The sequence below is a fragment of the Oncorhynchus mykiss genome, chromosome 28 (assembly GCF_057628025.1).
Source record: "Oncorhynchus mykiss isolate SJ-2025 chromosome 28, ASM5762802v1, whole genome shotgun sequence".
Lineage (NCBI taxonomy): Eukaryota > Metazoa > Chordata > Actinopteri > Salmoniformes > Salmonidae > Oncorhynchus > Oncorhynchus mykiss.
Window position 1 is genome coordinate 29,368,823 of NC_143049.1, and position 15,999 is coordinate 29,384,821.

General features: G+C 42.3%; 1 protein-coding gene across 3 annotated transcripts in view; it reads left to right on the top strand.

Moving 5' to 3' along the window:
- The first annotated feature begins 2,301 nt into the window (after positions 1–2,301).
- Positions 2,302–15,999, top strand: part of LOC110508851 (phospholipid phosphatase-related protein type 4) — a 34,567-nt gene continuing 20,869 nt past the window's right edge. The window contains exons 1-4 of one of the 3 annotated variants that reach the window (XM_090224972.1): positions 2,302–2,520; positions 9,736–9,921; positions 14,526–14,655; positions 14,888–15,086. In XM_090224972.1, the coding sequence (XP_090081098.1) occupies positions 2,488–2,520; positions 9,736–9,921; positions 14,526–14,655; positions 14,888–15,086 (548 nt within the window). In that variant the 5' untranslated portion in view covers positions 2,302–2,487. Of the gene's footprint in view, positions 2,521–2,811; positions 3,319–9,735; positions 9,922–14,525; positions 14,656–14,887; positions 15,087–15,999 lie in introns of those variants that run through there. The other 2 variants (XM_036966703.2, XM_090224973.1) reach the window with 2 other exon arrangements.

Consider the following 15,999-nt stretch of genomic DNA (forward strand, 5'->3'; position numbering starts at 1 on the left):
GGCAGTCCCAGATGTCCCAGGTCACCCAACCTTGCAGTGCCCTACACGGTAACTCTAGACAATCGTTTTGAAGGAATCTCCAGTTACAAGGTATCTGTAGTAACAGTGGCGGTTCTAGCTTGTATGGCTCCTGGGCTAGCCCCCCCCCCCCCCCCCCCCCCCCGACCCCCTGAATTTTGGCACCACACGGACAGGTCTGTGACCTCATCCCTATAGGCTGTCTCGTCGTTGTCGGTGATCAGGCCTACCACTGTTGTGTCATCGGCAAACTTAATTATGGTGTTGCAGTCGTTCCTGGCCGTGCAGTCAAGAGTGAACAGGGAGTACAGGAGGGTACTGAGCACGCACCCCTGAGGGGCCCCTGTGTTGAGGATCAGTGTGGCGGATGCGTTGTTACCTATCCTTACCACCTGGGGGCGGCCCGTCAGGAAGTCCAGGATCAAGTTGCAGAGGGATATGTTTAGTCCCAGGGTCCTTAGCTTATCGATGAGCTTTGAAGGCACTATGTTGTTGAACGCTGAGCTGTAGTCACTGAATATCATTCTCACATAGGTGTTACTTTTGTCCAGGTGGGAAAGGGCAGTGTGGAGTGCAATAGAGATTGCATCATCTGTGGATCTGTTAGGGTGGTATGCGAATTGGAGTGGGTCTAGGGTTTCTGGGATAATGGTGTTGATGTGAGCCATGACCAGCCTTTCAAAGCACTTCATGGCTACAGACGTGAGTGCTACGAGTTGATTTCTCCATTGTGTTATCGACTGTACGTTTGTTTATCTCATGTGTAACTCTGTGTTGTTTGTGTTGCACTGCTTTGCTTTATCTTGGCCAGATTGCAGTTGTAAATGAGGACTTGCTCTCAACTGGCCTACCTGGTTAAATAAAGGTGAAATAAAAAAATAAAAATGAGCCGTCCCACGTTCGCACCGCCCAACGGTCCCACGTCCTCTCCGCTCCTCACCGCTATCCTTCCATTGAAAATGAATGGGAAGCGGTGTTTCACTGCGCGGCATCGTTTGCTAGTGTACACGGAGAATTAGAGGGTAAGGTGGAGGTCCCACCATGTCACCACCCATCAATTCCTCTCAGATCTCCACAAATGTCTATACTCTTGGCAGTAAGGACTAGGGGTTGTTTCTGGACAGGCCATGTGTATTGTGATTGCTCAGCCAGTCAGGCAGTCTGTAATAGCTGTCAAATAAAAAAATGTAATAGCTGTCAAATACTTGCTTTTTCTGTCCTTGGAAGATTATCTCAATTACATTTCCTTGATTCGTTGCATCCTCATCTCCTCTTCTCCTTCTCATAACCCATTGGATGAGAAGGTCAGGGTTCACTCCCCTTGATGCAAATAATCAAGGAATGCAATTGAGATTCTCCCCTAACAGAGGGAGTTGAAGAGACGTGCGACTGCCTGCCTGCCTGCCTGCCTGCCTGCCTGCCTGCCTGCCTGCCTGCCTGCCTGCCTGATGTGGTTATTCTGAGCTATGAATTTGTGGGTTTTAAGGACCTTACAGGTTTTATAGCACACCATTAGCAATATTCCAGTACTATATAATAGCACTATTTCCTAGTTAATCACCGACAGTTGAAATGTCTGGAATGAATCTTTTCAATAATACTTTCAGTTAGAGCCCCTGGATTCTTCCTGACCATGTTACTTGACCAGGAAAAACTCTGTGTTATGCAGTAGTTGTACTCTATCACAAGGACAGTGTGTCTGGTCAGCTCACATGTCTCAGAAGAACTCAGGGCATTGTTTTATCAGGTCCTTGAAGATAATTGGTCGTCAAGGTACAGTACTAAGGCAGAAAGGAAAGGAAGCTTTTCAAAACAATTGGGATGCTGTCTTCCCTTCTATTGTAATATTAAAGCTCTACCATTAGATGGCAGCAGTTATCTGCTTTGACTTCTGGACACCTGAGGTGAAACACATCTCATCAAACTTTTCTGCAGCCTACACTACAGCAATGGTTAATCCCCAAGTGCTTTTTTATCTCATATCTGAAGTAATTCAAGAGAGAGTTAAACTGGAGATGAACGTGTGGGGGGTTTCCATTTCTGTCTGCATGAAGCTACTGTGGGTTATAAATAAGCTAATTGGCCAGTGTTTATTGGAAGGAGAGGGCAACTGATGGTGTGCTCTGAAATTCCCAAATGCCTTCCAGATAATGAATAAAGCTGAAATGACAGTCACAATACCATGATGATGCAACTGCCACCACCACATAAGAACATGAAGTGAACTCACTGACCACATGAAGGAGTTAACAGACACTGTGGTTGAGCTGAGAGTTTCAATCCCAGATGGGGTGACACATTTCAACTAACTGTCTCAGTATTCACTAGGTTGTCATAAGAAGAGGTGGAAGATGGCAGGATTCTCACACTTAAAGACATGTGTGGAATAACACAGAGAGCAAGAGAAAACCAGCAAAACTGGATTGGAAAGCATTCTGTAAAAAGGGGAAAACCAGAGGGAAGTTGAGGATGTGTTTGTGTTGTACAGCAATGAAGTTGGAGGTGGGTATGTGTGTGTGTGTGTGTGTGTGTGTGTGTGTGTGTGTGTGTGTGTGTGTGTGTGTGTGTGTGTGTGTGTGTGTGTGTGTGTGTGTGTGTGTGTGTCCTCTGCATCCAGCTCTCTGCCTGCAGCTCTCTGATCTAGACACTTAGGCTACAAAGGCAAAATGGATTTTGTGTTGACATGAAAATTAACAATTAGTGGTGCAACACTAGAGTGTCGACTCTACAATAGTTATATGTGTAACACATACAAACACTTGTCATGCACCCAGTATTCATTCGGGTATGCGCGTACTCTAATGCGCGCCACCCGTACGAAAAATAGGTTTTAAGTACATTTGTTCTGACGTCACTTGTATCGATCTTTTTAGCATTTTCCTTCTCGAGTCGTTCCACATCGTTGTCACCTGCAAATACTAAATACTCACAAGGAATGTAATGTAATATTTGGAACATGTTTCTGCCCTCTAGATATCTAAATACGCACAATGTTTTGAATTGTATCATTTGGTTTTGTGGCTGGTTTCGATACAGTGATTTTTTGCGCGAGTGACTGACTGCAGTGGAGCGGTTCCTTCAACACAAGCGCGACACTTGGCGATGGAGCAGAAACCACCAGCTACAGAAGCATAATCTCTTACATTGCCAAAATTACGGGCGGAATTAAATACAACTCTCTGTCTCCGGCCTCTCAAAGGAGAGACAGGAGGTTCATCATGTCTGCAAAAGAGAGATTAAAAGGGAAGATGACCAAAGACAGCGTTACCTTACTGCCATGTTTCTATTTCGTTGAGGTAGGTGAGTTAATACAATTAGGAATTAGAACACTATAATAATAATATAATTTAATAGAATATCTATGGTTTTGAATGAATATGCGGTCACTGACAGCGGAAATGCAACAAAATGCAGCTGTATCTTATTGTATGCATCTCATTGCCTACAGGTAGCCGCGCAAAATGTGCGTAATTTTCAGTCACGGCGCTGTGCATGGCAGTCACGATCAAAGCTAGGATTAATGATGAGGTTGCCATAAAGCTACTTATTCAAGGTTAACGAGCTCTCCTCATGTCTTTCTGTCATTTGTGTCATATCACAGATTCATACAGTAGCGATGATGTAAAGTGGTGAACATGATAGAGAATAAATCATTTTAATCTTGTGACTCGAATAGTCACATCTCTCTTGTTTAATCTCTATTTTATCGATCATATAACTCAACACCCACATAATTTAGAGAATGTTCGTCCAAAACTAGTTGGATTATGCAAAAATGACTCCCAAGGGTGCGTTCAAGAAAAAACAGGAAGGAAAAAATATTTAGCCCTGTTAGTTTTCTCCCACGCAGTGATTATAATGAAACTGCAAATCATGAATATTGATATGCCATGCTAGTTTATGCAGGATTACTCTGTTATACAGCATGTGACGCCTATGTAAAATGACATAAGCCTATACAGCCAATGGATTAATACATGCATTAGCATTTTTTGTGACTAGAGGCCTAACTGACAAAGACAGTAATGTCATCTGCTGAATCTGGGAGCTCTCCATAGTACTGAAGACTGCTGCGTGGTTTCAATGCATTATTATGAGTTTGATGATGCTCCAACAAATATGTAGGTTTTATCATTCATTATAGATCAAGTGGAGATTAACCATAGATGATTACCTGAAAGAGCATCGGGTGGGTCTAATGTTTTCCCCTACATAGGCTACATTTATACAGGCAGCCCAATTCTGATATTTTTTTACACAAATTGATCTTTTGACCAATCAGCTCTGAAAAAGATCTGAATTGGGCTGCCTGTGTAAATGCAGCCATTGAAGGCTGTATGGCCTGGTTCTTGGATGTACACATGGGAGAGGGGCACGATGCCCATATTAAGTAGGACAAGCATTCTCATGGGGCTTCTATAGTGCAGGTAAGGAGGGTTGCAATGCAAACCTATGTCATTGACAAGCAGAGGTCCTCTCTTCTTTGTCTGTTAACGCTGACTCTTTTGGTTTTACATTTACATTTTTTGTCATTTAGCAGACGCTCTTATCCAGAGAGACTTACAGTTTGTGCATTCATTTTACGGTACAGTTGAAGTCAGAAGTTTACATTCACCTTAGCCAAATACATTTAAACTCAGTTTTTCATAATTCCTGACATTTGATCCTCGTAAAAATTCCCTGTCTTAGGTCAGTTAGGATCACCACTCTATTTTAAGAATGTGAAATGTCAGGTTTGTAGGCCTCCTTGCTCGCACCTGCTTTTTCAGTTCTGCCCACACATTTTCTATAGGATTGAGGTCAGGGCTTTGTGATGGCCACTCCAATACCTTGACTTTGTTGTCCTTCAGCCATTTTCCATGACGTTGGAAGTATGCTTGGGCACATTGTCCATTTGGAAGACCCATTTGCGACCAAGCTTTAACTTCCTGACTGAAGCTTCAATTTATCCACATAATTTTCCTCCCTCATGATGCAATCTATTTTGTGAAGTGCACCGGTCCCTCTTGCAGCAAAGCACCCCCAGAACATGATGCTGCCACCCCCGTGCTTCATGGTTGGGAAGGTGTTTCCTCCAGCATCTTCACAAGGTCCTTTGCTGTTGTTCTGGGATTGATTTGCACTTTTCGCACCAAAGTACGTTAATCTCTAGGAGACATAATAAGTCTCCTTTCTGGAGCGGTATGACGGCTGCGTGGTCCCATGGTGTTTATACTTGCGTACTATTGTTTGTACAGGTGAACATAGTACCTTCAGGCGTTTGGAAATTGCTCCCAAGGATGAACCAGACTTGTGGAGGTCTACAATTATTTTTCAGAGGTCTTGGCTGATTTCTTTTGATTGTCTTATTATGTCAAGCAAAGAGGCACTGAGTTTGAAGGTAGTCCTTGAAATACATCCATAGGTACACCTCCAATTAACTCAAATTATGTCAATTAGCCTATCAGAAGCTTCTAAAGCCATGACATCATTTTCTGGAATTTTCCAAGCTGTTTAAAGGCACAGTCAACTTAGTGTATGTTAACTTCTGACCCACTGGAATTGTGATACAGTGAATTATAAGTGAAATAATCTGTATGTTAACAATTGTTAGAAAAATTACTTGTGTCATGCACAAAGTAGATGTCCTAAACGACTTGCCAAAACTATTGTTTGTTAACAAGGAACTTGTGGAAAAACGAGTATAAATAACTCCAACCTAAGTGTATGTAAACTTCCCACTTCAACTGTAGCTAGGTAAGACAACAAGATATCAGTCATAGTAAGTATAACTGTTCATCAATAAAGCAGCTATCAGCAAGGTCAATGCTGCTCGATAACAACACAAATGTCCTGCTAACTTGTGAGTGAGAGGAAAACAAGATACGAGTAATGAAAATGGAGAAACCACACAGTGGTGCACGATGTCTAATTTGAGCACCAAGCAGCGTTCTCTGCTCCATCCTCTACTTCTTCCTCTACCCTCTTTAGCTGAATATGTCGAGTGTGTTTGCTATGCTTCAGTAAACATAAAGAACCTCAACAGGACATGAATGCAGGCTAACTCTCTGTCTAAGTGTGACATCAACAAGAAGGATGGCCCTTGGTAGACAATGGATCTGCTCCCTGAGAGAGAGAGAGAGAGAGAGATAGAGAGAGAGAGAGAGAGAGAGAGAGAGACTCCATCTAGGGAGAGTATGAGGGATCATTGGATTATAAAAGTGTCAAACCCTGGGACCTAAATCACTGGCCTCGCTAGCCACTTGATCTTGCGAGCTGCCCTGGTGGCCCAGTCTCTTCTATCATAGGATTGCAATGAAATACAAAACATTATCTCTGGAAACAATGAACTCAAGTTATGTTGAATAACTTAAAAATAGTGTATGGTCATAGAAATAGGATCGCTAGAATGCCATCCATCATGGCGTTATTGACTTGAATGGGGATTCCTATTTCTATGGTTATGGTTAGTATTCGACTTTTGCTACATAACTACAGCAGCAGTGGCTAAAAACAATGGTTGCTCAAACAGAGCCTTCCAGATTTATTGGAATTGCATTTTTGTAATTTTCCCTTTGGTGGGGGACAACCTACTGTTCCTCCTTACCTTCAGCCTATTCAGATAGATGTTCCTTTACAACTGCTTAGTGACAGGCAAGATGGTCGTGCAGATCATCATTCAGTTATTTGCTTCATGGAGCTCAATTATATAGTAAATTAACTGGTGTCATCACAACAAGCAGTAAGCCTACACATAACCTGGATGTCAGTAATCAAACAGATGCAGGAACAGACTTGCATGATAAGCTCTTATTAAACGAGCACAAGGTTGCAAAGTGCTATCAGTGTGGTGGGCAACCAGGCAGCATCCATGTAGCACAGCTTCTAAGGTGTTTGTTTGTGATTAGGTTCATACCAATAGTTTGCTAGGCATTATTTTGATGCCATTGTTTATGTCCGTTTATTCTTTTGCTCATAAATAGTAGGTCAAAATTCTGGTTTTGGTTGTTTTAGTAGTAGTAGTAGTAGTAGTGGTATAGTAGTAGCAGTAGTATAGTATAGTAGTAGTAGTAGTAGTAGTATAGTAGTAGCATTATTAGCATCAGTAGTAGTATTAGTAGTAGTATAGTAGTTGTAGTAGTATAGTATTAATAGTACTAGTAGTAGTATAGTAGTAGTAGTAGCATTGTCAGCTGTTGTGGTCATTAGTTGAACCAGTTATTGTAGCATTATATCGATCATGATGATCCTCTTCATTATTTTGTTAATGCCAGTATAATTTTAAGCAAGACCTTATCGTTTATAGCGCTGGTATATTAGCAGGTTGGAAACTGCATGAAGAAATAACCCATTGACCCATACTGGGTTGGCTCCAAATTCCTTCTGGTTGGAGTCTTAAATGACCTGAATTAGTCTAATTTAGAACTAGTGATTCAATCAGATCAAAAGTTAACGGGCAGTAGGCGACACCTACATAGCTGATGTTTTGGCGGTGTCAGAGGTGTAACTGCAAATCGGGGAACAGCTGCTTGTCACGAACCTACACCCGTCCCATTCGCGTTACAAGTTCAGAAAGAGAAAGTTTAGGCTATATAGAAATAGTTATTTATTTAACCTTTATTTAACTAGGCAAGTCAGTTAAGAACAAATGCTTATTTACAATGACGACCTACTCCGGCCAAACCCGGACGACGCTGGGCCAATTGTGCGCTGCCCTATGGGACTTCCAATCACGATGGGATGTGAAACAGCCTGGATTCAAACCAGGGACTGTAGTGACACCCCTTGCATTGAGATGCATGAGATGCAGTGCCTTAGACCGGTACGCCACTCGGGAGCCCTAATAACGAAGATCAAATCATTCAATGAAATAATTAGGATTTCTATCAGCCTATTGGAAGTGTAGAATACATCTCAAATTCTAGTTTGCCGAGAGCCCCTTGTGGATTTGACATCTCTAACGCAGTTCCACCTCCGACATGTGGATATCGGCTAAAGCAGATCTGATTGAATTGAACCCTTAGTCTCCATCATTCAGTGCATGATGGAGAAAGCCTCAGGAGGGAGGAGTTGTATAGGGCCAGGAGTTTTTCCTTACCTTGTGACCTGGTGCGAGAAACTCCTGGTGCGAGAAAGTCCCATTTGTGTACATTTACTTTAAAGAGTTCCGTACTGTAACCCCCGTCCCCAACAGAGAACATTGATCTCACTCATGTAAGATCTGTAAATGTAGCTCCTGAAGATGCCTTTGGTCAGCTGTAGTAAGATAACCTTTCCCTTCAAATGTTACATTTCCATCGTTTTTGATCGCTTGCCCATACTGATCCTCAACAGATCGTATGCTATCCCGTTCTGTTGCTGTTGTAATCATTTGTAATCACCATTGGCAAGAGGCATATGGAAACTGTCTGTGTAATTGCTGTAGAAATTCAGTTCTCACAGAACACTCAGATAATTGCTTTTCTTTGCTGAGGTAGAGAGAACTATAAATGGAGAATGAATGGAAAATCCACCCTGTGTAACCACTGTGCTTTTATAAGCCACTGTAAGCCATTGTATGTTCTCTATGTTCAGGTCATATTTTTGTGCTTGGGTAACAGTTTCAAGTTTCAAGTTGTATTAGTGGTATGTACTTGATACACATGGTATACACCGTCCAATGAAATGCTTACTTGCAGGTTCCTTCTCGACAATGCAACAACAATAAGAAAAGATAAGAGTACAAACATTAAGTAACTCAGTTGGTCATCAACAGGTGCTAGGGGTAAATCTTTTATATAGAGACTTCCATTCTGTTATGTTAGCCATTACAAGTATAATTGGGGTCCAATCACTCTTACCACAATTGTGTATAATATAGAACCACTTATTCCTATTGTATCCTTTATGTTTTTTAGTTTGCCAAATTAAATTGTAGTTCAAGTTATTAAGTCACTGAATGGAAGCATTTTCTGATCCTTTGAGGCCCTGTCTGGAAAGAGAATTATAGTTTAAAAGTCCTCAGCACTCAGGAAGGATGAGGATCACTCAGGAAGGATGAGGATTACCCAGAAAGGATGAGAATAACTCAGGAAAGATTATGATCACTCAAGAAGGATGAGGATTACTCAGGGAGAATGAGGATTACTCAGGAAGGATGAGGATCACTCAGGAAGGATGAGGATTACTGAGGAAGGATGAGGATTACTCAGGAAGGATGAGGATTACTCAGAAAGGATGAGGATAACTCAGGAAAGATTATGATCACTCAAGAAGGATGAGGATTACTCAGGGAGAATGAGGATTACTCAGGAAGGATGAGGATCACTCAGGAAGGATGAGGATTACTGAGGAAGGATGAGGATTACTCAGGAAGGATGAGAATTACCCAGGAAGGGTGAGTATCATTCTGGAAGGATTAAGATTACTCAGGTTAAGATAAGGATCAATCAGGAAGGATGAAGATTACTCAGGAAGGATGAGGATTACTCAGGAAGGATGAGGATCACTCAGGAAGGATGAGAGTTACACAGGAAGGATGTAATTTTGAAGAATAGTGGGTTGTCTTTTGGATGGCTTGTCTGACAGTGCTCTAATGTTAGTCTGTTTTCGGTCTGCTGCTTGCCATATGTTCTTAAGACAGCTTCTAACCTTTCCCCCTCTTTGTCTCTCATCTCTCTCTCTCTCTCTCTCTCTCTCTCTCTCTCTCTCATCTCTCTCTCTCTCTCTCTCTCTCTCTCTCTCTCTCTCTCTCTCTAGCTTCCCATCCTGGCCTCCTCTGTGGTCAGTCTGTATTTTCTGGAGCTGACAGATGTGTTCAAACCGGTGCGGTCAGGTTACAGCTGCAATGACCGAAGTCTGAGCATGCCCTACATCGAGCCCGCTCAGGAGGCCATCCCCTTCTTCATTCTCTTCAGTCTGGCCTTCGCTGGACCTGCAGCCACGGTCAGTGTAACCACAAACCTCATTCCTGTGGTGGAATTATTGTAATCAAAAGGAGAGACTTTTAGATTTCTTCAAAACAATCAAACTTTATTATTTAATTAGTGCAGTAATGGAGCTGGTCGGTAAACACCCCTGGAGGTGATCACTGAGAACTCAACGATGGGATTTGAGCCACAGCATTTTATAGCAAAATCCATCCTCCTGGATGTTCATGACAAACAACAGATGTATGGAATGGATTTAAGAATTTTAACTCACATGTAGAAAATGCATACATTCTTCATAAAACAAGAAGCATAAAAGCAATAACTCATTGCATGTGTTCCTGCATGTGACCAGCTGCTATAGCACTGGCTCAGCCTCCTCCCAAGAAATGTAGCACTGTCCCCCATTTCAACCTCCAACACATATTCTAACTATTCTACCAATTTGTCTGGGGAGGTCATGATGCACAGTCCCCTGCACGAACCCATGAAGAAAAACATAAGATGCATACAGATTATGAGGTTCAAAGCTATATCTTCATAGACAGTGAAAAGCACATATTTAATGCATAATGCAGTGCATGCAACAATGGAGTTTAATAAAATAAGCTTTAGTTATCTAGCACACTCCAATGGATCAGCATGGTGGAAATAGCTATTTCCATCCCAGAAACAGAAATTAGCATATCTTGTTGGACAAATCCAGATAGTGACTCCTGGTTTAAGTTAAATGTATTCCGTTGGTGCCAAATGAACATGACCCAAGACAAGCATCATGATTCCAATAGATCAAATAGATTAGGATCAGTTTTACTCTCCGGATCAGAGTTCACGCTCTCCATTCACCAGAGCATGCTGAGAATAGTGTCAACATCTTAAATTCATAACAGCAGTGTGCTCTTACTCTTAAGGGACCCTAATTGCACTACCAAGGGATCACATCTAAGGCTTTAGGGCCTGTTTGCTGGCAAACTCACTCAGTCCTGGTTTACTCTCTGTGAGTGTGGATAGTCCCCCTCTAAGGGTTCTATATTTAGTGTACCAGCAAAATTCACTCTTCATATTTCACTTCTAAGGGTTACTCACGGCCAGCATGTCCTTATACTCAGTGTGTTCCTTCCAAAGGGTTCATCCACTTATCAGTGCTCACATCTTATGGTTTATTCATGCTGAATGAGAGTTCACTCCTAAGGGTCCAGGGAGAATCCAAAGGGTTTGCTTACAATGTCTGGGGTTCATTCCAAAAAGTATCACATTTAATAATTTAGCATTCTCATTTTCCTGGATTAATCAGAAGGGTTTTCTCCCTAAAGTATGCTCAGATGTGTTTACTCATGCAGATGAATTCGCTCATAGGCAATGGGATCACTTCTAAGGGAAGTGTATGCTCCCTAGAGTTTTTTCTTGTAGAGTGGTTCCGCTTTTAGGGTCTAGTTAAGAATATGTTTTCATTGTTTTAATATTTAATATCTCACTCTTCCAGAAGTGTTCTGCTCTTGGGTGTAGGGGTCAAGTGTCATCATTTTGCTAAAGGTCATGGTTTTGTAATAGTATCTTCTATAAAGATAACATCTCTATGTTGTTCTGTCTATGGTGTCTTCTGTATTCTAAACACTAGTAATGTGAGAAAACAGCTAAGGTGTCTGCGAGACAGTTTCCCATGGACTTTTATGAAAAGTGTTGGCCTAAAATATAATGTCCTGATTTTGCTGATTGATGATCACCCCAAATTTTCATTAATTTGACATGTTATATTCATACAATTCTCCATTAATTTGACGTGTTATATTCATACAATTATCCATTAATTGGACATGTTATATTTGTACAATTCTTAGCATCACTCTGTTGCTGCTCTCTCTCAATGCTCCTCAGCAAATATTCCCCTGACTGCGTCTCGCTCCGCGACACATTCTCTTTCTCTCCTTCGACTGTTATCACCTAGGCAACCTGCGGGTTGGTGCTTCTTGCAGTGTCATGCCTTGTCTTTCAGGCCCGTACAGTTTGGCTGGCGCTGTCAGCTTCAATCGGACTGCCGCCCACCTAGGGCCACTGTCAGAACATCAACACAGGCAGACAGAGGGACAGACAGACAGAAAGACAGACAGACAGATTTTATGACTAATAAAACAGCTTCCCAGTGAAGGGTTTTCTTGTTTTTGTTTATGCTTGAATGACTTGGTTTTGATGTTTGGTCGAAACACACAGATTACACTTGGTTTCTCTATGTTGCTTTCTTTGACTTTTGCTATGACAACGTTATCGCACTATGACACTGGCTTCGCAGGCAACTTGGATACGGTTAAGATATTTAGCTGCAACTTGTAATCTAATTCCTTTTGTTGAGAAGAAATAGGTCACTAGGTCATCTTTAGTATTACACACAAAAACTACAGACAGCCATATAATACAAAGCCATACTAAAAACCTTTCAGTATAATGGCTTTGCCCCTAGCAACATGTTCTATGATGGTTAATGCAACTTCAATCGCTCTCCTTGAGTCATTAACTTCATATTGGGTCCCTTCTTTAAGAAATGCAGTATCATCTATATAACATCACTACACTGCAGCAGGAGATATGATTGCCTTGACTATATACACTGCCTGTTTAATTTGTTCCCACTCACTGATCCTCTCATCATTAAAGTAAATGCAGGCAATGCCCTATTAAATGTCATGTGCCTCATACTGTGCCGAACGCACATATTTTTCTGTACAGTATAGGCTATACAGTAGTAATTTATCCTAGAATCAAAATAAAAACATAGGCTGTTAAAGAACAGTAACAAAATTTGACAATGAATACTAAGTTGTTCAGCAAGGGCGTGCCTATGTGTACCTTCTGTATACTTCTGGCCCTTCCTTGGACACTGTGTTAACTAAGCTCTAAACGAGCTTAAATGCCATACAACACTCCTTCCGTGGCCTCCAACTGCTCTTAAACGCTAGTAAAACCAAATGCATGCTTTTCAACCGTTCGCTGCCTGCGCCCTGCCCGACTAGCATCACCACCCATGGACGGTTCCGACCTAGAATATGTGGACAACTATAAATACCTAGGTGTCTGGCTAGACTGTAAACTGTCCTTCCAGACTCATATTAAACATCTCCAATCAAAAATCAAATCTAGAATCTGCTTTCTATTGCACAACAAAGCCTCCTTCACTCACGCCGCCAAACTTACCCTTGTAAAACTGACTATCCTACAGATCCACGACTTCGGCAATGTCACTCTACTCAGCAAACTGGATGCAGTCTATCACAATGCCATCTGTTTTGTTACCAAATCACCTTATACCACCCACCACTGCGACCTGTATGCTCTAGTCGGCTTGCCCTCGCTACATATTCGTCGCCAGACTCACTGGCTCCAGGTCATCTATAAGTCTATGCTGTACTGCAGCGCCAGCTGTGCCACCAGAGACTCTGGGTTCGCGCCCAGGCTCTGTCGTAACCGGCCGCGACCGGGAGGTCCGTGGGGCGACTCACAATTGGCCTAGCGTTGTCCGGGTTAGGGAGGGTTTGGCCAGTAGGGAAATCCTTGTCTCATCGTGCACCAGCGACTCCTGTGGCGGGCCGGGCGCAGTGCACGCTAACCAAGGTTGCCAGGGGCACGGTGTTTCCTCCGACACATTGGGGCGGCTGGCTTCCAGGTTGGATACGCGCTGTGTTAAGAAGCAGTGCGGCTTGGTTGGGTTGGGTTGTGTATCAGAGGACGCATGAATTTCAACTTTCGTCTCTCCCGAGCCCGTACGGGAGTTGTAGCGATGAGACAAGATAGTAGCCACTAAACAATTGGATACCACGAAATTGGGGAGAAAAAGGGGTAAAAATGTAAAAAAATATATATATAAAAAAAGTCTATGCTAGGTACAGCTACGCCTTATCTCAATTCACTGGTCATGAAAACAACACCCACGTTCCAGCAGGTATATCTCACTGATCATCCTCAAAGCCAACACCTCATTTGGCCGCCTTTCTGGTTAAATAAAGGTGAAATGAAAAAAGATATACATAAAGAAATGTGCCAAGGGAAATCTCACACGCTGGTTAGATGGTTCGACCGAGATGTTTAGTGTTTCCACACAGGTCAGTTGTTTCTCCCCAGCAGGTGAGATGGTACGTGCTAGCTGTCTAAGGTTTGTCGCAGCTTCCGTCCTGTTGTAACAGATCTCTACCTCAGCATGGCGTCAGGTGTCACAGGCAGACAGTTAGTGTAGCTGCCCCACAGGCAGACAGTTAGTGTAGCTGCCCCACAGGCAGGCAGTTAGCGTAGCTGCCCCACATGCAGGCAGTTAGTGTAGCTGCCTCATTGTCAGGCTGTCATAGGCACATACTGTAGTTGTTTTAGCTGATTCACAACAGAAGGCTTAAGTGGTGGAGCAGCCCTGCATTGACTTTAGCTATCTCTTCTTCCCTAACAGCTGCTGCTATCCACAGGCAACTCATAACTGAGATTATGAATAACTTATCTGTCAGTTAGTGTCATTGCCATTTAAATTCCAGTCAATTCAGGAAGGGAATTGCACTCCTATTAATAAATTATTTGGTCCAATTATTCAACATACAGGAATTAAACCCTCACTCTGTCTGCCCTTTCTGTCAAATCTCTCCATAGATAATGATAGGAGAAGGTATCCTGTATTGCTGTCTGTCCAGGAAAAAGAGTGGGGTCAAAACAGAGGCCAATATCAACGCAGCCGGCTGCAATTTCAACTCGTATATACGGCGAGCTGTTCGGTTTGTTGGTAAGTTTTGATATTTTCTCAATCATGACAATTTGAAAACATATGGTGTATCTCACTTCACAAAACATAAACTATGTGGGACCTAGCTGTGTAGTGAACAGCCACATGTTTTGTATAGTCTTTTGTCTTGTCTTTTGGTGATTAGCTGAGTAATATCTCCCTTGCTCTCCCTCTTTCTGTCCCCACCTTTGCGGGTTGTCTCTCCCCTCTTCCTCCCATCTCTCTCTACCAGGGGTTCATGTATTTGGCTTATGCATCACGGCTCTCATCACTGACATCATCCAGCTGTCGACGGGTTACCACGCCCCCTACTTCCTGACAGTGTGTAAACCAAACTACACCATACTCAACATGACCTGTGACGACAGCTCCTTCATCATAGAGGACATCTGTTCTGATGGAGCAGACCCAGCCGTCATCAACTCTGGCAGGTTAGAGTGCTGATCTAGGATCATTTTTACGTTAATAAACAAGTAATAATAAATAAGATTACATGGACAGAGAAAATCTGATCCTAGATCAGAATTCCTACCCTGGGACAGTTTATGGATACGGGCCCAGTAACTGAGACTGTTCTGAAAATGTATTTAAAATATGCATAGAGGTTTGAATGACGCATGCACCATCACCCTCAGGAGAAACTAGATGGTTGGTAGAACATGTGGTTGACCATGGCAGTCAGCATTTATGAATAATCTCCACTGTGTCTGTGGAAACAGGTGTAGGGTGAAGTTGCACCTACGGCCCGCGGGAAGTATGACTATTTTTATTTGAAGGGGGAGGTATTATTAGAAAAACACTCCAGGCCACTCTTGAATGTCTAAAACTTGACAGAAATTATAATGGACCTGTATATTTTAAAATAACTGCCCTTTTTCTGGCACGCAAATTGCTTTTGATGAACAAATCAGCCCAAATATAAATCTGTGCGGCCCTCCTCTAAATTTTGAAATCCTGATGTGGCCTCTTCAGCCAAAACATTTGCCCACCCCTGCCCTAGACAGTTTTGCATTTTCCCCACTAATGGTTACGATTAGGACTAGTGGAGGGGAAGCTGATCCTAGATTAGAACCTAGGGCAAACTTAACCTTGGAGCTTGGCCTGCAAGGTCATCTCTAGTGGGTTACCACATATGGTCATTAGCATACCTCTGTAATGTAGTAAAGTTTGAAACAGTATACAGTGCCTTCAGAAAGTAAAAAATATTGTAGTAGTATACAGAAACTGTAGTATACGGTAGGATACTTTACTACATACTGTAGTATCCCTCGATCATGTGTTGTACTCATTATAGAATGTTGTATTATACTGTGAAATACTAAACACTACAGTATTATCCACAAA